This window comes from Platalea leucorodia (assembly GCF_965183815.1).
Source record: "Platalea leucorodia genome assembly, chromosome: 7".
NCBI lineage: Eukaryota > Metazoa > Chordata > Aves > Pelecaniformes > Threskiornithidae > Platalea > Platalea leucorodia.
The window spans coordinates 25,767,473-25,789,896 of NC_138829.1; the positions used below are offsets into that span (position 1 = coordinate 25,767,473).

The 22,424-nt window shown below is 43.8% G+C and overlaps 1 protein-coding gene across 1 annotated transcript; it reads right to left on the bottom strand.

Annotated features, from left to right (window-relative positions):
• Positions 1 to 1,591: 1,591 nt before the first annotated feature.
• LRRC74A (leucine rich repeat containing 74A) lies at positions 1,592 to 21,315 on the bottom strand (the record flags this gene model as incomplete). The annotated part of the gene is made up of 15 exons (XM_082318861.1): positions 1,592 to 1,658; positions 2,959 to 3,044; positions 3,695 to 3,802; positions 4,954 to 5,097; positions 8,653 to 8,748; positions 10,388 to 10,582; positions 10,931 to 11,016; positions 12,710 to 12,791; positions 13,600 to 13,649; positions 14,080 to 14,176; positions 14,913 to 15,020; positions 15,671 to 15,846; positions 17,080 to 17,190; positions 20,922 to 20,990; positions 21,252 to 21,315. The coding sequence occupies 15 exons, from the start codon at positions 21,313 to 21,315 to the stop codon at positions 1,592 to 1,594; spliced, it is 1,539 nt and encodes a 512-aa protein (XP_082174987.1).
• Between the last annotated feature and the right edge of the window lie 1,109 nt (positions 21,316 to 22,424).

Consider the following 22,424-nt stretch of genomic DNA (forward strand, 5'->3'; position numbering starts at 1 on the left):
AGTACTTTTCAGGAAAGAAGCAACAAAGCCATTTTCAGAAGAGGAGCTGAAAGCAGGCTCCGGGCACAGCCAGCGGGCCCTTGCGCTGCGGCGGCTGGCCTGGCGCCTCGGGGCCAGCAGTGGCACTGCCCTTGCTGCTGCCGCAGGAGAGACCCCAGGCACCAGCCAAGCCCTGCACCACAGGAGTGTCCTTCCCTCTCATGGGAGTGGTGTGTTAGTGTAGGTCTTTCTCAGGAGTAAGTGAGCTGGGATTGTAAAATGGTGGGTATGGACTGCTCGCTCCCTACCTCCTCAAGCCTTAGTGCTCAGGAGTAGGACCTTGCAGGTTTGGTGTACGTTTCAATGAAAACACATGTCAGTGCTTAGGAACAGTCAAGAAAAGCTAATTACATTTTAAGAATGATTAGGAAAGGAACAGGAAACCCCAGCATCTCAAATGCTCTCTGCTGCTCTGATTCTTCGTCTCAAAACCCCACATATTCTGTATGTGAAGGAGACACCAACTGCAATCACAAATAAATTCTAGAAGAGTCACAGACATCAGAAGGCACAGACCTGCTGGGGTAATGAGTCAAAGCCTAGCAGTCGGTCGTGTATTGAGGATGACTACTGAGCACTCATACCAATGCCATCATGTCAACAGTCATCTTGACCTCTGATGAGGCACTGGAGCCACCTGAACTCTAATTCAAAGATTTTTTTCCAGGTGGTTGTTCTGCTGGGAAACACATGGAGACTTACCAGATGGTAACCAGCTACTTCTTTCCCTTTCCACTGAAGGCTGGTCTTCCCAGAGGGGCCAACATTTCCCAGTTCTCCAAGTTTCTTGGTGGTATAGTCTAAAATGGCAGTTGCACATGGCAAAATATACTTCCTGTGGCTCTGCTCATCTGTATATTTTTACATTTTATAAATTCTATTTATGTATAAATATTCATATAAACATGGCTTTCATTCCTTCTTAAGAGTTGCTGAAATCTTTGTCTTTTTTTTAAATATTGGTTTAAAAAAAACAGTTTAATATCTGAGCCATTTAAAATCTGTTATGGTTTCCACCCTTCTAGCATATTTTTTCCCATGGAGATATTTAATAAAATTCTTGTTACCCATAACTTTTTGAGCAACACGAGCTGTAGTTTCTTATGAATTTAATTCTTCTCCTGTTGCAAAGGTCCCTGTGTCACAACCGCTAAGTCTGGTAGGGGTTGTCTGCAGGGCACTTCCTTCAGTCTTTCTTTGTCCATCTGCTCTCCCTCAAAAAGGGATAATAAAAGTAATGAGTTTTCTTGGTTTCCCCATTCTCGCTTTTTGTCTCTGTCTCTGCAAATAAGTTCAGCATCATCAGCATGCAGAGTGAGACAGATTTGGTAACCAGCTCCACAGGACCAATCTCTTCTGCCCTTAACCAAAAAGACCAGGCTGTATAGGGACCTGCTGTGTAGTGGAACATCAGCTTTATTTCTACGTTCAATAACTTAGACTATTAGAGCTCCCTAGTGTTGGGCCTCCCCAAGCCCAGGGCCACTCTGAGCTTTCTTCCAGTATTTCTCCTACAATCTTTCACTGTCTGACCTGCCTCCTTGCTTCATTTTTATGGCTCTTCCTCCTTGGTTTCCCCTTCCACAGGCTTCTGTGCCAGCTTCTGCTCTTTTAAGTGACTGATGGAAAAGAAAGCGGTGAACCAGTATTAATTTAGTAAAGTGAACCTTCGCTGTCAGGTATCTTAAAGCTGCTGAGAGGACCTTGAGAAAACAGTCTGAGGTGGGAACAGTAAGACAGTAAGGACAGCAAAGGTCACAACGCTTCTGACTGTTGTCTACAAGGTGAATATTACCACTACTACACATGCTACAGTGCTAAAATACATTAAGCAGCCAGATAAAGAGTAGATATTAGTATTTATTTTTCCCTACATATCAACTCAGCATCATTAATGGCACCAAATGAAGTCTTTGCTGACCATTGGGTTTTAATCATTCCTAATTTGCTTGCTACTTAACCACAGTTCTGTAATTTTTGCCTTGGGAACCCCATGTAACCTCTGATTCAAGATTAACCAGGCTAAGGCTTGTCTAGTGTCTGAGCATGGGTGCTTTTAGTACAGGACCAATGTATGCGAAGGAATAAAGACCAGATCTAACAAAGTAATTTGCTTCTCTTTGAAAACATTAGGAAGCTAAGAGGTGAAGAGATTTGCAAAATTGACCCATTGCTTCTAGCCTTAAAACTAGACTACAGCATATATTTAAACCCATCAATATGTGCTGAGGGATGGGAATATTTGGGCATGATTAATAGGGCTTTCAGCTGATGAGTCACATGTCAGAACTGATGGGAAATCTAGGGGGAATTTTGGGTCCAATGACAAGTGGTTTAGCCTGCAGCGACTGACAGCCTCCAAGGAGTTTGCTGCTGACTGCTCAGGCTCTCAGAACTTGGACATGATTGCTACAGGCACTAAGGAAGACGCACTTACAAGAGAATGAAAAGTTCTGTGGTTTGAAGGTGGGTTTCCAGGGAAAACTATGTCTCCTATGAAGAAGGATCAGAGAGAAGGAAAAAAACTAGAGTCCCTGAGGGTGGAGGAAAAGGTCTGAAGGCACAGATACGGTGTCTTTGCAAATCTTACCCTGGCTTCAGGGAGAGAACAGTGCTCAGCTGATGCTTCTCACACAGGCTTACAAGCATGAATGAAAATGCCATTCAGCTCTGAGATCCTTGCACTCTCACAGCAAGTTTATCAAACAGAAAAGTAAGATTGACTTCTGGTTTGACTCAACAGGGCTTCTAAGCATGCAAGGTGTTATTTCATCTATCTTTTACTTATGTAAGTAATGGACTGGCCAAAAACATATGTCCCTTCACCTTCTAAAGTGAATAAGGATATGTTCATTTGGTGTTGAGCGAAATTAAAAAAAGAAAGACAAGCCAGGGCAGTAAGTGGAGTCACTCACTCACCTATAGTCCACAACCCCTGTCCGATTCCGGTCTAACTTGCGCACTAGTTCCCCAATTTGGACTCGATCCAGTGGGATGCTTGATTGCTAAGAGGATAAGATAAATGTTAGCAAACCTGGACATTTTCAAGCAGAAAAATCCTCCATATCATACTGGGACCCATCACCTTCTAACAGGTGAGCAGATGGCCTGGTGCATGGAAGAAGGAATGGAAAAAATCCACAGGGTGGTGCTGGGGAGGCAGTTTCACTCTTTTAGGATTAAAATAACAATTTTTTGCATTTTTTTGAAAATAGCATCATGGCTGGCTGACCATTGCTACTGATCTCAAGCACCGTGGTGGGTTTGGCAGGAAGAGAACTGTCTACTCAGTGCGTAGAGGCAAGGGTTTAAACCCCTCTTTTTCACTTTCCCATAGCTGTAACACATAATCATCTCTCAGGATCCTGTATATCCTATCCAAACAGCTGACCTCTGTGATTTTACAAGAATCCTGTGATACTCTAAAGTTGATCCATTATCACTGATGCCATCTGCAGTATTTATTGGATGTCCTAGCATTTCTGTTGGGTCTCAACTTTTGTTTAGGGCTCAACTTTCGCAATGCGTGAATTTAGCCGTTTAGTCTGAAGAATGTCACCAGCAAGGCTGGCTGGTGGCTGTGCTGCAGCAGAGGGGTTTCCCCAGAGCAGTACCCTGCCAGAAGAGCATCCTGGCTGTGCTTTCAGAGGCGCACCTGCATCATGGCTCTCCGGAAGGTTGCCACAGGGATCTTCATATTTCCATCCTTGTCAATATCCCTAAAAAAGTCCCAGAGTTGTAGGTTGTGCTCTTTCAAGTAGTTCTAAGAGAAGCAGAGATAAAACATGGGCATAACCATGCAACAGGCACTAATACCTGCCTCCAGCTTTCCCCTTATTCTTCCATCTGTCACCCTGCCTTTACTTAGCCTATCACTGAGATATATGAATCCCTAACTCCTTGTGCAGCCACCCTATTGTCAGAACAACATCCTTTTGTTCAGGTTAATCCCATTCTTCTCAGTTAGACCTCTTTCTCTCCCTACCTTGAAACTAGACTCAGTAGTAAACCTGTTTCTTCTGGTAATTGCATATGGTTATTTGGTCCTCATCCCAGCAGCCACTGCTTGGCTAGGCTGTCTAATCCAGAGGCAGTACTCTCCCCCAGACCTCTGATCACTTTAGTTGCTTTTCTCTGAATTCCCGTCTGAATGAGGACACATCTGAGTACCATAACTGCTGTTAAAAACTGCAAAGCATGCTAGTGTGAGTGTCACTAGCTCTGAAGCACAGCAGCACTGTTTGATGGGAGCTAACAGCACGAGATTTTGCTTAAGTTCATCTGAATCCATATCTACAGCAAAGTCTCACCCAATTAGCTAAAAATCTGCACAGCAGCTAAGAAACACAGTTGGTAGCGCAAAAGTGTTAGTTAACTCAGCAATGCTCAAAGTGCTTGCATTGCCTTCCAGCAAGGAGGACAGCACCATCTGCTGCTCTCCATAGAAATTACAGACCTTGCAAAGCTAAGTCATTTCTATTTAGGACAGTACTTGCTTGTAATACCATATCCTACTTTTATGAAGCACATTAATTTTGATGCTAAAGCACAACTGTCAGTGAAGGGTTCTATGAAAGCCAGCTGTTGCTGTGGGCTTGTGATGAGGATGGACACTCATTTGGATCTGACCTGAAATCAGTTTGTTTTACACAGCAAGCAAATATCTATTAAGATTCTTTTTTTCCCCAGTGCGCTCAGATCCCAAGGCATTAGCTTCTCCTGAAGATCAAAGGATTTGCTTAGTCAGTCTGCGTGGACTGAGATATGTGAACATTGTGACAGTCTTTGTGAATATACTTTTCTGAAGGAACTTGGCTGAATTTCCCACTTGGAAATCTAATCTCCATCCCTCCAAGTGCTTGGAGCATGTGTACTGTGTACAGGGGAGCTACGGACCCAAATTCAGTAGCTCACCTGGATCACTTTCATGGGATTTGGATGCTGCTTGGGGATCTTGGCGATGCAGCCTTCAACCTCACCATAGATGACATCTAGTTCAGGACGCATTTGACACACCAAATCCAGCAACTTGATGAAAGTTTCATTCACCAACACATTCTGGTACATAGGAGGAAGGAGAGTGCAGTCAGCATGGACACCCGAAGAACAACAAAGACTTGTTTGTTAACAAATCCATCTAAAGTCATCATTAACCATTCTCTCCTAAGGGTCGTGCCTTCTCCCATCTCTACTCTTCACTTTCAGGAATCCCACGGAGGCCTGACACTAAACAAATGTTCTTCTTCTTTCTCTTTTCCTATGCCTGAGACAGAAAACGATCTACTAATTTATGTAGAAATTAACTTAATGCAACCTAGATATTCATCAGGTAAATGTCTACACTGAAGACCTCTTATGTTAGCTTATTCAAGTGATGCGTGTTCATCCCTGAGATAGGTCTACATGGGTCTCCTCTCCATTCCGTTAAGATGCAGACTGCAAGTTGAACAGTTAATGGCCAAAATGTGCCTTAGAGTTCTGCAAAAATAATAATAATAAAAAAAGTCATCCAAGGCCTAAAAGGATTAGTATCTCCAGCAGTGTAGCTCTGTGGCCCAGACAAGAAAGATGCGTCTATCTGTCCAGCTGTCTCCAGATGAAAAGAACTTTTAGTAAAGCTCTGATTCATTGTGTAACCCTAATAGGAAGCTCCAGTCAGCAATACAAGACCTGATGTTTGGTTTTTCCTAGGGATTTCAAACAGGGTAGTGACAGCTCAGCGTTTCAGAGCTCACACTGTGAGTTTTCTGGTTTAGTACTTATAGAATGGGCAGCACCACAGTGTCCTGATTTAGGGTTTTGTGATACTAGAAAGTAAACCATCGATGCAAATATTGATGTCACTGCAATTTATTCTTCTAAATTTAAGTTATGACAAATTGGGCTTTGCCTTGACGGATCTTTTGAAACCTTGATTATGATTTTGTTCATACCCATGATGGCAGAGGAATTGTTAATGTATTATGTTAGCTATATATTTAATTGTTGGAAATTTCAAGGCAGTTCAGGAAATTAATGAAAGCTTCTGTTTTCTGTCATTGCAAGAGGTTTCCAAGGCATCAAGCACCATATTTTTTTCCCAAAGTATATTTACAAGGTCTCCCAATGTATTCTCACAGCTTCGTTTTTGGAAGCTTATGATCTACCATTCTTAAGATCCATCTAGAAGCTTATGATCTACTATGCAGTGAGCTCTTGACTGTTACTACTCAAAGACAGTCTTGAACGAGTCTGGGTCTGGCTGGGTTTACTAGCTTTCATTCAGCACCAATGATTTTATGGATGCAGAGTGACTCTCTGAAGTAACCACTCAGACATCCCTGCACTATGCACACTAGCAGAGTGTCCTAGTTCTGGGAACACAGCACCGGAGAGCTCGAGCTGGCTCTGCTGGCTGCCAGCTCTCTCCAGGGCTTGCCAGCCTGGGCTTGACCCCATGAGAAAGCCAGTGAACCACCAGCGCGGCCTCAGGAGCAGCATAGCCAAAGCACCGTGTCTGGCCTAACAAACCGCGCTGGGTTGGGCGGCACCTGGAGGGAGCCAGCTTGTGCATTTCTGCATCTTTGACACAGTCAGTTCACAGTCCAGAAAAACAACACATGGACAGCTGACAAGCGATGGTATTTTCTTTTGTACTGTGACTGTGAAGATGAGTATGTGCTGGCTATTTTGATTCATGACTTCTATTAAATGTTTGATAGTATCTGCAAGTTGAAACCCTATAAAGAGTAGATTATGAAAAGAATGTGGGGAACAGTCATGCTTAGAAATGTTGTCAGAAGCAATAAACTGTTGTTAAAAATGTGCCTTTCTATTATTTCACCTTTGCTGGTGCTGTCAAACCCATGGAAAGGTTTCTAGATATGATCCTTATTAAAAATTCCTCTTGCAGACATACTAATTATTCATTCTTTAAAAGTCAAGATAAACATTTGTCACTGGGAAAAGGGGCAGAAGAAGGTTTTGTTTATGTTTTCCCTTAAGTTTCCTATAAAAGATTAAAACCTTTACTAATTTCTTAAAGGTTTAAGACAGCATAAGATCTTTGGAGCTGTATATTTGCAATTACTCTGAATTGAAATGCAAGACTCCCTACATCACAGGTGGAATGAAGTCTGTCAGACAGATTAGATGTTTGCCCACAAGCATTTGATTGGGATACTGAAATGTCATTGTAAAGTTATGCCATTCACCATTTATCTTGTGAAATGCCAGGTAATTTAGACTGTTTGAAGGGTGAGGTGAAGAGAGCATCTGTTAACCCTAAAAGGCAGAAATGCATAGTGAGATTTAGGCTGGACTGAAGATTCTTAATTAACTCCTTGCCTCAAAACTTCTCAAGTGCCTCCTTTTAAGTAAATGCACTTCAATAATTTCTTTAATTTCTCAGAATTTAGCTAAAATACATCACTCTTTCCAAGTGTATGAATTGTTTAGGTTATTAGTAATAAAACTAGCAGAACTACGTATAGTGTAATGAAGTCCTTTATCCCCACACAACCCATTTTAGTTTTCCTTTGCAGAATGAGGCCTGACTCCTTGCAGACTTGGCAAATAATTCTCTTTGATCTTAATTTATGCAGGAAAAATTGTCTGCCCTAGAGGAACGCCTGTTCTTCAGATGATCTCTATTGAAAGCCCTCAATACTCTCAGGAAAGGCCATAGATGAATATTATTTATTCTGCTTTGTTTTAGTTTCTTTCTTTAATACAGTAACCACAGGACAAAGAAACACGTGCAGAGGTAACTTAGATACAACCCATTACGTGAGTCTCCAAAACTGCCCATGAACTTTTTTTAGCTCATTTCAAGTGTGAACATATTATTTATGTTCCAAGTCCCAAACCTAATCTTTGTGAAAATGCTCTCTCCTTTAATCAGGGTGCTCCCAAAGGTGGATGGAGGGCCCTGAGGCCCCTGACACCTTCTGTAAGTGCTCCCATGAAGCATTAATGCATGGATGGGAGGGCCAGGAGCGGACTGATGCCTGCCCAGGTCTCTTCCCAGCATTGGTCTGCAATGCAACCCCTGCTCCAACCCATTTTAGAAGCAGCACATGAGGTTACAACCATATGTCTAGAGCTCCTGACTTGCTACAGAGTAGCATACTAAGATTTGGCCTCTGTGACTTTTTTTTCCTTCCACATCAGCCTTTTAATGGGTTTTGGTTTTTCTTTTAAATAAAATTGCTTTGCTTTCAATGCCTTGAAGCATCCATCTTCTACTCATATATACTGACAGGGTATCAAAGCACTTCACAGTATCTAGCATCTTAGGCTACCCTGGAGGGAGACAGCTCAGGGGATGAAGAGAATTCATCCTCCAGTAGGAATTCACTCCTTGTTCTTGTTCTGCTATTGCAAAATGGAAGGGAGCAAAATGTGGTGATACTACAAGCACCTCTCTCCAGAGTTAGACCAAAGCCCTCTAATTTCCACATGGCTGCTAGAAGGGCTGTCACAGAGTAGCATCTTTTTATTAATGGCTGTGCATAAATGAAACAAACAGCAAGTCTCAAAACAGTTTTGGAAGGGGGCAGCTCTGCAATCCACCCAGTTCCTAAAAATGTATAGTGTATGGTCCTGGAGGCTTTCCAGCATATAAGCTCTTACTGAGATGTTGATCTCCTCCATCATGGATTTGGCATTCTTTCTGACAGATATGACTAGCGCAGTGGCACCTTCCATGGTCAGGGGATTATTGGCCATCTGTGGAAGAAGAGACATAGATCCAGACATGGTGAGAATGAGGATTTAATGCCTGGCAGAAGGCATGCTGTAACCTCAAGGATGACCCTTTCTTCCCATTCTTCAGCAGAGCTCTAGAATAACTGTGGTCCGTTTCGATGGGTTTGTCTGTTATCTCACCATCTCTCATCTCTGTCCTACAAAACTCCACAATGCAACTTCCCAGCGGAGTTGCCTTCTCAGCTTCTCTCTGTCTCCTTGTATGAAATTCCACGTATCAGGTCCCTTACATGTGTCACGCAGGAGTATGTGATGTGGATCATGTTCACTCGTGATGGAGAGAAGCTGAGGCAATGGGCTGCATTTGAATGTGTGCTTGCTAGTAGGGTCCCTCTGGATAGGGGTATGCGCCTCGGGGCATTTCCCATACCCTTGGCTCCTCCGGGCAGCAGAGCAGATCAGAGCTCAAGCTGATCGGCTGCCTCTAGCCTACAAGGTCTAGCTATCTGGCATTATGGGGTTGGCATTGCCATGTGCATTTCTTAGTGTGTGAACGTCACCTCTACCCCACCTTGGACTTCATGTGCAGTCCCCACTCCCACTATTTGAAAGAAAACTTTCTTGGTTAACATTGGCCAGCATAAGACGCACCCTCCTTTAAGTCCTTTGTGTTATCAGCTCCTAACATAGTCTGTGCAGCTACATAGAGAGAGGAGTGCCTTGGTGTGAGTTAGTGACCTTAAGCCGGGTTAAGTGCAAGGCAAACAGACAACATTTATTTACATAATCTAAAACAGCAGTCCCAAAGACTGGTGTGGTTGCAGTGATTTACAAGAATAGGTGTGTCCAAAGGCCTACATGAACAGCTTTAAAGATGCCCCACAACCACCATACTGCCATTTGCAGGCTCTCAGGATGGTTATGTTAGATCTAGCTGAGAATGCAGCTCGTAAGCAAGCTGACTTTTCTCAGCTGAATTCCTAGAGAATGATCTTGGATTGAGAAGACATGTTAGCTCTCAACCCTAACCTCTGAAGCCAGCTTAGCCGGTCATTCAGTTTTGCCCTTTCCAACATTATTGATCCCTAGCTTACTAGAAGGCAGTTTTGGCTTTCTTTTTCCAGGACTTGGTAATACTCCTCTCCTTCAGGTAGTGCTGTGGCATTGCCCTGACGTGGCAGTGACAGTTTATCCTGTGTTTGAATAAATTTTTAGCAAATCCTTAACACACTGAGAAAGGCACACTCTTGCCTACCTGCAAATGTCAGTGTGAACCTTTGCCTTAGGTACATCTTACGTATACATACGTACCTTCACAACTACATTTTATGTATACATGTGAACTTGTTGAATGCCTAGGTTCTCACTTGACTGAGACTAGACATGACAGAAATCAACCACTTTGGGGTGATAAGGGGTGTGGGGTTATGTCAAGCCAATCCCTGGGGGATTTTTTGCGGCAACAGTGCAATTTAGTTGCCCTGGAACAAATTCATGTGATGATAGAATTTCCTTCTGGTCTGCTCACCTTCAACCCAGAGCAATACTCGTTTCCTCCAGTTCTAGCTCAGACAGCTCACCTCTGTCTTCTGTCCCTCCTGACTCAGATCTTTCTATTCCCTCTGTTTATTTCTCCAGCCATGCCTGGGCTTTATTTTACCTTCAGGATTTTGAGTTTTCCATTGACTTCAAGGCCCCTGCAGAGCTTCTTGGCTCCCTCGTTGTTGATCTGGTTGTTGCTGATGTCCAGGTGAACCAGCACATTATTGACTTTGAGAGCTTCTCCTAAGGCCAGTGCTCCCTCGTTGCCAATGCCATTCCAAGAAAGGTTGAGTACTTTCAGTGCACCATTGCCCTCCAGGGAGAGAAGAGGGATCTTAGGTACTGCATGCCTGTCTTCTGTACTAATCTACCCCTTCTTGTCTGGCTGAGACAGGAGCATCCCTCAAGTCACACCCAGGCAGCCCCAATGAATCCAACATCTCTGCAATGGCACCAGGGTCTCTCCATCCACATAAGTCACCAGGCCTACTCACTGCTTTAGTCTTTCTTCCAGCGCTGACTGCCACTGTCAGTAGGATGAGCCTTGCTAGAGCTACTGAATCCTGCTCAGAACTCAGCGATTTGAGTTCCCAATCAGTGTTTCAGCCAGCTCCTGGTAATTATCACTGGGAAGGGTGTCACAAAACAGGGGCATTCCTACCCTGAGACCTGTGCCCAGTGCTACTGTCCCCTTCCTCCTCAGGTGGTTCCAGCTCAGGTCCAGAATCTCCAGTGTTGTGTTGCTGGCTAGGAGAGAGAAACTGAGATGTTAGCTCATGAAGAGTGGTCTGGACACAGCTGCTGACCCACACTTAGGGACTACGAGAAAGTTTGCTGGGGGTTCAGCAACAGCCTTCAGTGATTGCAGTAGGAGGAACCTACTGAGTACCTACAGAGTTTTTGCTGTCCACGGCACCCAAAGAACAGAGAATAGGCTGTTGATCACAAGCAGAAAGGGAACACAGTTTTTTCTGGCTTAATCAAAGAATAAGTTGTGAAGGAGGAATGTAGAGAGAGGGAGGATTTCTTATATTAATAGACACTGTCTGTGTTTCTCACTGTGAAAAATGGCTGGATTCTCCTTGCCACATCTAAAATATCAAGACTCACTCTGCATATGTTTGATTAGCAGAAGAGAGGAATTCAGCTTCATATGGTGGCTGTGCCCAGCTGCATATGTGCCAGTGCCAATTCACATGCGTAGCACACCTCACGGTGTAAGTTCTACTTAGAGCAGGGTATGTGTGAATTCATTTGTGTCTACTGCGACACTGGGAGGGGTAGGACTTGCTGCCAACACTTGCTTCTCATTCTCAGGGAGAATTTCTTCTCCAGATTTTCCATGGATGGGAGGTTGGATGGAGGCAGATGGTGAGCTTAGCTGACTTAAAAATATTCCTTTAAGAAACAAAACAGAAAAGTAACAGATTCTCCAGTAATTTCTGCTCCTCCTGCCTCAAGTGAGCTGGAAGGAGAGAAGAAGTGTAAGACCTTTAAGTTTGGAAAGGCGTTTTTCTTGTCTAGGAAGGTCACAAGTTTTAGTACTGATCTCCACGTTGCTGTGGGCTTCTCCAAGGCAGGGGCACAGTGCCTTGTCCCTCACTGCAGTTTTAATTGATCCATCTTTTAAAGACATGGACTGTAATTAGAAAGAGGTTCATATCAGTGGAAATACTGAACCAGGAGAAGGAAAGCGTTAATTAAACTGAAGGCATTGTGTTACCAAAATGCTCAAGGAACACTGGGTGCTCACAGCACAGGTTTGTGGCCGTTATGGTAGCAGCCATGTTGAACACTGAGGGAAGAAGAGCCATCAGATATTCATGCAAGTCCTTCCCAGTGCACTAACAGCACCTGACATTACTGAAGGACTGTAACTGTTTTGTTTGCTTTCCCTCTCCAGGGCTAGTGGCACACTCTGGATCTCGCTTTGTCTGAACAGATAAATTAGGCAGCTTAATTTTATTTCTTCCTAATCTGTTTCCCTTGCTGCTTGCTGTGCAATGGCTCAAACCATTAGGGTTTGGGCTACTTAAGAAAAACTGAAATCACTCCTGAACTTTGTAATCAAAAGCTTAAAACAAACAACAGTTCTGATCCTATTAGATTTTAGTAAAATGCAATTTTCTGCTTTATACTCCCTGAGGGACTTCTCTTTCAGATCTCTTCTCTCTGACACAGACTGCTCTGTTACTGTGGTTTCTCATCCTGCATTTGTGTTCTGATACATTAGTCGTAGTTGCTACAGTCACCTGTGGTGATGAGGGTGAGCCTGCGGACCAGGCAGAAAGCTCTAGATCTGGGCACCCCATCTTTTGTACTACCCACCAGCTCATGGGGCGTTTTTGTTGGAGAAGGAAATACATGTTCGCTGTGCTGACGCCATCAAGTGCCCCAGTGCCTGTACTCCTGGCTTTGCGGGAGTAATAAATTAAGTTACCGAGCATCTGTCCCAGGAGCTGTCCTCCCTTCTCATAGAACTCATTGTGGCTGAGATCCAGCTCCTTCACTTGGTAATTGCCCTGCAGAGAGACAAATGTGCAGAGACAATGAGATCTCCCAGCCAGCTGCAACCAGCTGCCGTGCCAAGGCCCCCGCATGAGGATGAAACAGATGGGTATCATCAGACACACTGAAATCTCCAGTGCATGGAAGATCATCAGCACGGAGATTGCGGCACTGCGTGTCCCAAAACAAAGCTTTGTCAGGCATATAACATCACAGTGATTATCTGCCCAAAACAGCAAAAGCAATGGGACTTTGTGTTGTGCAAACTCCCCTCACACATCTCATGTCTGGCCTGCAACACATCCTGCAATTCTGTTCCTGCCCCTGTTTCACTCCCACCATTGCACCCTGACCAAGAGCACTTTCTGATATCAGGTCAGGGCGTTGCTTCAGGGCAGCTTCTGGTGGTGCCAAATGATGCAGAGGCTCTGAGACAGGAACTAACCAGAGAAGTCAAGCATCTTCTTTTTACTGGAGAATTGCAAAATGATATGAAGTTGGGTTACTTATGCTTCTTGAAAATTTTTTGTCACCCAGATGTCATTCTGTTGTTCTGTTGTTCTGTTACACAGTGCTGAAGGTTTGTTTCTCAGTCAGACTCACACGGCTGTCCTGAGAAAATGTTAATGCAGTCCATCCTGCTCTGTGTCCTCCCAGACTCTCTCATTTCTGAAGTAAGCAAGAGGCACTCAGCGGAATTATGCCAGGAAATCATAAGGGCATTGCCAAGTGAAATCATGCCAAGTGAGTAGCAGCTTCGAGATGAGGAGAGTCTGTTACACAGCCGGGGCTGTAAATGACCTTGGATTTCAGGTAACTCACCATTAACGCCTCAGCAAAGTATGCTGCAGCCTCATCTCCAAAGTTGTTTCCTGGGGAGGAAAAGTATGTTAACAGTGCACTGATCTCTCCCTTGGTGCTGTGTTGGGATCTGCAGAAAGCTGTGCTTTTAGGTGGATCCTCCAGTTAATCACGGCCCATATCAGGCTGTAAGAAGTTAGTCACTGTTCCACTTTGCTCCATAGAGTAGAATTACCCCAAGATGTGGGAGACACTCCAGCAATTATCTAAGTTTCTTGTAAGGGACTGGTTTTCAGAGGTGCTGAAGGTTGAGCAGGCTGAATATTTAATCACATCACTATAAATCTAGGTTTCCACTGTTACGCTGGGTTCCCATCAGAGACATAGCTGAGAGATTGATTTTGCCCATAGTCTGACTAATGTTCTCAGGATGAGAGACTGGGATGAAACGGGTGTTATTTCACTTCCGCTGCCATCACTGTTTGGGTGCATACAGCCCACCTGAGAGCTGAAGAGCATGGAGGTAGGACATGTTATCCAAAAGCAAACTGGCAATGGCTTCAGCTCCTGCTGTGTCAAGGTGGTTATTGGAGATGTTCTGGAGGGAAAGAAGGGAGGATAAGAAGGATGAGTCCAAAGAATGAATTAGCTTTATTGTCTTCTTAATGCCCAAGATATCAAGGGAATAATGCAAGACAAGCAATATGAGAAATGTCAGCCAGACAGTAATTAACATGTGAGTTATAGGTGTGTTTAACCCTGTATTCTTCCTAGCAGGAATAAAGCCCTACAGCCATCGGTTTCACATGGGTCTTTGTCTTCAGTGAACCAAGAGGCATTTGGCCAAGAATGTTTTCTTCCAGTGTAACACAGATTCCATAGCCTATCAAAATGCATTATGTATACCCCAGTTTCAGATCGAAGGAACATTCCTACCAGTTCATACCTGAAAGTTTTGCATTATTCCCTTAATCTGTTTAGAAAAGTTTCCCCATGTCATATTGGAGAATGCAAGTTCCTGACCAAAACATTTTTTCCATTGGCTAAGCATGAACTAGAAATACTTAGTTATGGCAATTATTGTCACATCTGCTAATGAAGAGAACAGTTCCAGGCTCACCAGACTGCCATCACATGCGCACTTCTGCTTTTCAGAAGCTTGTACTTTTTAAAAGTAGAGCATCATAAAATATAATGACTTTCAGAATGTGAATATTTTTGCATGGGAACAACGGTTATTTGGTTAAAATCACAACAGAATGAATTGAGTTTCTTTCAGAAGATTGAACTTGGTGAGCAATAATTATGGCTACAAACTACATCAGATTGGGTACCAGTTCTTGAAGGGAGGAATTCTCTCGTAGCATCTCTACTATGCATATGGCTCCTTCTGCCAGAATGCAGTTGTCTTCCAACTCTAGATGGGTGACAGTTGCATTGGACTGGGAAGACACAAAGGTAAACAAAGACACACAAAAAACTGCTGAAAAGTTAATGAAGGGGATAATTTCCTCAGTTCAACAGACACTGGACATTTCCTCCAAACCTCAAACCATTGCAGGTCCTGAGCAGGACAGTGATCACGGGACATGGCAGAGCCGTGTCAGAGCCATGGCAGCGAGAGTTGGCATACAAAAGAGATGCTTTTCTGGAGAGGTTTTGAGTGGGTAGGACTTCCCATTGCTTTCTGCCAGCCTGGAGACCCAGGTTCAGATTCAAGCTCCAAGTCAGGCATCCTGGGCCTGTCCATTGGTGAGTGTAGGCACATCCCTATGCAGGAGCCAGACTGGGGGACACCAATCCCTCCAGCCCTACCTCTGGCCCTGTAGGGGTTAGGAGCACTGGGGACTTGTGTCCCATGGAAGAGCACCAGTTTGCTTTTGGGGGTACCTCTAGCAAAGTCCAGCAGTTGCCACACAAGACTTTCCCGTGCAGGGGATTAGAAACATTAGGGATGCTCAGAGCTCCTATGGGGAAGATACATGACTTTTTCTCCCACACTGTGTACTCAGTGATGGCTTCCAGGACTGAGAGAAGCCTAAAATGCCTATTGTTCTTGAGAACAGTGGCCCCACTCTTACTGGCTACTCACCACCAGAGCAATAGCAATGGCTTTGACACCTTTGGGTCCTAGACCATGGTGGTTCAGGTTTATATAAGGCTTGGCCAAGTTCTGAATAAAGTGTGAGACAGGCACCACCTCCATCAGCCTGCATGCTTCCAAGTACAGCTCTGTGCCTGTAATGCCCACAAAGGCCTTCTCAGGATCTACAGAGAAAAAGTATATTGATGAGTGGTGCATTCAGTGTTCTCCCTCCTCTTTTAAATAAGTTAAGTAACTTAATAAAATTAAGTAACACTATGTAACAACACTAGGATTTTACTTTTAAAGGGTTATCATTCCCTGGTTCTCCCCATTCCTTTATCCCAGACCTCCAAGAGTTAATGTATCCTCCTTGCTTCTCCATTTGGCATCCAGTGACTTGCTGTAGCTTCTCACCAGTCTGCAATGTGACTAAACCTTTCTTGGTATAATTGAGAATTCTTGACATCAGGCAAAAACATTTTCATCTTTTATTTTTTCCTTTAAAATCTTAATTGAAGCACGCAGCTGATATTGCCAGCAGAGCTAGGGCAGCTCAGAACATTTTGGCTTACAACCAGCAGAAAGAATCCCAGCATTCTCATCTTGGCCATTGGGTGTTGTTGACACAGCTGCAGTGAGACATATCAGTGCAGCTGGCGGCTGTATTTCCACAAAAACCTGTCATTTGGAATTCCTTCATCAAACCCCATACTTAGAGCTCATATTTCTCCATGTTGTTATATGCATTCAATAGTCTGACCTCAAGACAAATTCCCCTCTCGTCAAAGCCATTTTCCAGTTCAATCTGAGGCCTCTAACAAAAAAGTCTTTTTTTCTTGCATTCTTATGGTTTTTTATTTTCCTTTCATTTATAACAAGTTAAAAAGTTCTTATCCTAAATTATGGACAAATCCTACTGTTACAGAAATGAGTGCAAGACTTGTTTAGCGAGAGGACTGACTTCACTAGGCAGGAGATAAGAGGAGAGCCACCAGAAAAGTCTAGGACACTTGTGGCAAACCTATGGCACACAGACTGCAATTGCTATGCCAGGTCTCATCAGGAGCACGCAAACAGAGCCTCAGTTCCATTCCCGGCTTTAGCTAGCTGCTCCTGCTGCCCAGGCAATGGGCTGGTCTGCTAATGTTGGTTATTAAGGACCAGAGGAGAGAGGAAGGAACAAAGGAATAGTCATGGTGTATAGAGAACAGTTGAAGGAAGATGCTTGATGTCAAAGGGAGAGCTCTTAGAGGGAATTTCATCCCCCTTGCCTTTATCAGCTGCCAGATTAGGTGTGGTTGTCAGGACCCTGGCAGGGTTGTGTACTTGGTCTCCCTTTCGGATACATACCAGTTGGTAGGTACAGATCTGTAAGAGGAAAGGCTAGTGAGGGCAGATGGTCAGAAAACATTCACCTTCAACCTCTAGGTCAGTGTCAGAGCCTTGTGTGGCCTTCTCTGCTGAGGCATCAGCCAGCGACACAGACTCCGGAGACTCACTGGTATTGGATGTCTCTTCATTCTGGTCTGCCATAAAACCAAACAGATTCATTTTGTCAATGCAAGCCAAGCACAGATGTGACTCCCTGGATGTGACAGACCTCCCGTCACTCTCACTGAAGCCTGCACCCCTCTTCAACATGCTGTGGATGCACTCCTTCCCCAGCCCTGCTTCATGCCCACCGCTCCCCGTGCATTGTACGCATGCAGCCCTGGTGTGGAGATGGACTCACTCTGGGGCTGCGGGTCTGCAGACTGGCCATGGCTTGGCAGCTTTTGGAAAGAGTCTTCCCCAAATTCAGCATGCAGCCCATGTGCAGGGGACTCACAGTTCTCCTGCATTAGGTCTTCATTCCTCACGAGCTGCCTCTGTCCCCTTCCTCAATTTCTGAGCCCACCAGTCAACAGCAAATTTCCCCTCTCCATCCCCGTTTCCCACAAACCTACAAGCCAAACCCATGCCAGTTCCTCCTAGCTGTCCTGAACTGACTCGCCCTTTGCCAGGCACGGGCAGGACACAGCTGGCTGACTCTGTTATCAGCCTGGGAATGCTTTGTAGTACTCTTCAAGCGTGGCAGAAGAGAAAGTGTTTGGATGCTATTGTATGTTGGGACTGAGTGTAGCTAGACCCACTGGAAGTGATACAGCTTCTCTTGCCTACAATTCAGAATTTATTTTATAGTTAGAGAGAAGAAGAATTTGGAAATTTTTTTTTTAATAGGAATAAATGCATACAAAAATAATGAAGAATAATTTTGCCAAAATAATTCCTGGCTAATAACAAAATACATACTTTTTTCCAACTCTTAATCTTTCTTTTCATTCCCAGTCACTGCTTTTACTACCTTCTTCTCTTACTCCTTATTTCCCTTTAGACTTCCAGGCTATTGACCTGTAATTTTGTACCCTTCTTGAATGTCACTTAGCATCGATGTGTGACGTGGAGCTTGCGGTTTGGCTGTTCATGCAGACTTGTGTGAGGGAAAGACTGGCCAGCTGGCACCCACGTCACCACATTTCAACCAGCCCTGCAGCTGCAGCTCCTTCATTAAGACCACTTCCTTCTGCCAGACTTTATTTGTTCAAATGATGGGTTTACTTGCATTACTTTAGCGTGAGAAAGACAAAAGAAAGGGTAAAAATAGGTCTAAATCCCATGTAAAGAGTTCACAAGTAGAACCAAAGATTTGGGACATTATGATAGTACCCACTGATCCTCTTTGCTTAATGGCCCTACAATGCTGGACATCCTGATAAAAATAAACTTCCCACTCTGGGGAACAGACTGTCTACACTATACAAAACCCATCCAGACTGCATTATCTCCTGATAACGTGGCTGTCATGTGCCCAGTACACCAGCTATCCTACAGTGTGTGGACTGAGCCTTCTGAGGTAGATCCAGAAGTGTTCCCTGCACCCCTGTGGAGCTGTAGAAGTTGGTACTGGTACAGAAAATAATACTGTTATTCAAGCAGAAATGTGAAAAACACTGTATCATGTTTATTGGTGTTAAAAGCAATGCAGTGGAAAGTGATGGGTCTGGAGACTCCTTTATTACCCTTTCCTTTCCCCAGGTGTTGGGGCTGCAGACACAGTTTTCTGGTCAGCCTGCCTCACGCACGGCTTGTACCAGTCACGAACCACTCCGTGGTTTGATGTGCGACTTACGAGGGATGCATCCAGATAGCTGCAAATCCCTTCTCTCGTGCTATGTTATGCCTGTTCTCTGGGTACATTGCTTCATGCTGTCCCCTCATTTGTGTTGTACAACTATTTGATACATCACACTATCAATTTATACTTCAGTAACTCTGTGGAGTAGCGAAAATGTTTATCATCTTTTGCCTCACAATGCAACAAGGTCCTAGTTCATGCCGCTAAACTAATGAAGTGTTCTTTCTTAGAATCACTACTAACAGTGATGGACATAAAAGTCAGATGAAGATTTTAATAGATTGTTCTCCTTCTCTGCCAGGATAAAATCTAATTGATATATACTGAGGAATTTGAGCTGTGAAAGAAAGCTACCAAGGTTGTCTTCACTTCTTTCATTCTCAATGTCTGGCATAAGAAATGCATCAGAATAACAGCTCAACTGGGCAACTCATGAAATGGAACATAGCATTTTGCAGTATGCAGACAAAATGATGCTAATGCAAATGCTCAAATATAAGCACTTTTTTGCAGTCTGTAAGGAATCAGTTATTTCAGTGATGTGTCAAACTGTGCAATTATACTAACTTGGGAGTGTTAAGCGATGAAGGAACCTATGAGGAAACAGGTACGAGACACATGATTTTGTATGTAAGCAAAGTCTAAGCAAGTATTTAGGAATTAATATCCTAAATGTTATCATTTATTGAAAAATTGAGAAATTACATTTATTGTGGTTTGGAAAAAAATGTGTGTGCTTTGCCTTGGACAAGGGTATCGGATCTTTATCTCCTATTTTAAGTCATGCCACTGTGGATATCAAAAGACTTCTAGAGAAATTATAAACAAATATGTTAGATATTTGTGGAAAAAATAAATAAAATATAAATTTTTTTTCTCCCTCCTAATGTAAATAATTTAGACCAAGAAAAAAGCAAACCAACTAGACATCTTGACAACATGTTGCCTCCAGGACAGGGTAAGATTAACAATTCTCTTCACTGCTACTGTCAGTCAAATTCGGCCAGCATTTTACCCACAATTATTTAATCCAATATGTAAGGGAAAATGGCAAACAACTATTAACTGACCAGGTATTTCCTAGTGATAATATTTTTGAAGTTAATACTGTCAAAAACCCATGAGAAATACTAATTTTAATATAACCATTTGGGCTTGATAACTGGTAATTAATTACGTCAGGTCCCACTTACGGAGTCAAAGTTTCAAGAGTTCATAGCCAAGAACAGAAACCTTGTTTGCAGAAAAGCTATCTAAAAGGGACTAATTCCAAATAGGCAATAAATTATTATTGCTGGATCAAAAAAAACCCCAGAGCTACCTTTACAGAAAAATAAGAAAGGATATTTAGACAAATGTCATTTTGAAACAATGGAAAATATTCTGGTAAAGGATCTCATCTATTAGAACATCCATTAGGGAAAATTATTATGTAACACTTCATAAATTGCATTACACTCTATTTAAATACAGAAAAACAAGAACCAAACAGAGAAGTTGTCCCACATATCTCACTGCCTTACAGTAATGGCTTTATGAAGGAAAATAAGAAAATAATTTGTAATGACTAAGTGACAGGCCAAAGAAGCTTTGAACTTTGAGAGGAACCGTTATGCTAAGCTAGGAAATCAGGCCAAAACGCTGCAAGCAGACCCGGAGCCTGGCTCTGCTGCGTACAAGCACAGCCTGACAGCAGCAGGTTCAGAAAACTATTCTGCCCCTCATGCCCTGCCTGTCCTTCTGGGCAACGGAGGGCTCAAACAGGATCTGGTCGCACAAGGTGCTGAGCTCCCACATCTCCTGTGGGAATTAGGGGCAGCTGGGTGGAGTTGCCTGGAGGCTGGTACTGGCAAGCCCTCTTCTGATGCACTGTACTTTTTCCGAGCTGCTCCTGGATGGCATCTCCCGTCTCAGGGCACTGGCACCCCGTTTCTCCTCATTGGTGCCTGGCCTGGGGAGAGGAAGCCTTCCCACCTGGTGAACAGCCTGCAGCAACTTCAGTCCCTCTTGAGTGCTGGAGATTTTCCTTTGGCCATTTCTGACTATTTCTGAAGTGAGTTTGCTAGTAACTAAACACCGCACCTGCGTCCTTCTCGGACTCATTCTCCACGTCATCACTAGTGAGCGGCGGGTTCATTTGCTTTTTCTCTTCTGTAAATGAGGAGTTCACAGCCACCTCCTAGACCCTCTAAGTTCCTCACACCTCCACACAAAAAGCACAGCCGCTCAGCTACAATTAAAAAATCTTCAGGAGAAATGGTGCCACTTGTAAGATCTGTGTTCTTGGTTTATACTGCTTGTGAACAGGAGAATCCCACTGCAGGGGCTGGCTGGGTGTCACAAGAAAGCTCTGCGGAGCCTGCGGCCGCCCCATTCCCCTGTCCTGCCACCGCCACCCTTCTGTGACCTCACCTGTACCTTCCGACTCCGAGGGGCGACATTCAGTGCTGGAAGCCCCGTCGCCCTGGGATCCCATTGACTCCCAAAGAAGAGATGAGGTTTTGGCTGTGAGACCCCCCTAGATGTATCAGAGAGTCGTGCCAGGCTGCTGGTAAGGGTTCTCCTCTCCTTTGAGCTCGTATTCCAGTTTGTACAATTTCATGAGAAAGCCAGGCTGCAGCAGTTATAGTCTTAAAGGAGACGAGGATTAAAGGAGTGTATTCGCCTCACTGGTCTTGAACAGATTCAGACTTCTCCACTGCCAAATTCCCCGTCCGTTTGGTAATAAAGTGTGGCTTGTAAACATGTCAGCACTTAATGGGGCCTCGAATCAAGTACTCATTCAACCCACCAGCTACTGTTGGTGCCAAAATTGGTTCAGTACTTATTATTTTGCATCATTTATACCAAGGACTCTGTAACCTTTCCTAAGGGGCTAAAACCAAAACTGTAACAGAAGAGGCTTCCTGATAAATGTTGAGCAGAACTCATACATACACTTAGAAATCTTTCAGTTATGGGCAATGCTGAGTGAACATAATCTCTTGTACAGATTTTGAAGTTTATGTAGCCTACACAGTGTAATATGGGCTAGGAGAGGAAGAAAAAGTTTATTTCCCCAAGGATAGGGTATTTTTAGCGGTTTTATTCCCCTAGGTTCTACATAAACCTTTCAAGTAGTCCAGTCATTAGAGGCCATGGTAGGGTTATATTTGGATATAGAACAAAATGCCGCAAAAGCCAGTGGAAGGTTTGACCCTGAGGCAGGCGACCATTGTCAGCTTTGATTTTATTGCCAAAGTTTGTAAATATTTTTTCTAGTGTAGGCAAAACAACTGTGGCTGTCCGGATACTTGCTTGTTTGTGGCACCGGCTAACCTTCTTCTCCAATTTCAGCCTGATTATCCTGATGTGGGTTGGGTCTGGAGATACTTTCTTAGATCTTTCCTTTTAAAGAACAGCCTTGTTTCAAATGCCCCAGTCATCAGCCCTTAATGTTGCAGATCCTTCCCCTGGAGAACACCCTCCGTTTTCTGACAAGAAACCATTCATGGTTCCAGAGGTTTGCTTACTGCAGCAGGAGATGGGAGACCACAGTCCAGTTCTGTGCTTTGCCAGAGACGTCTGTGGGATTTGAGACAAGTC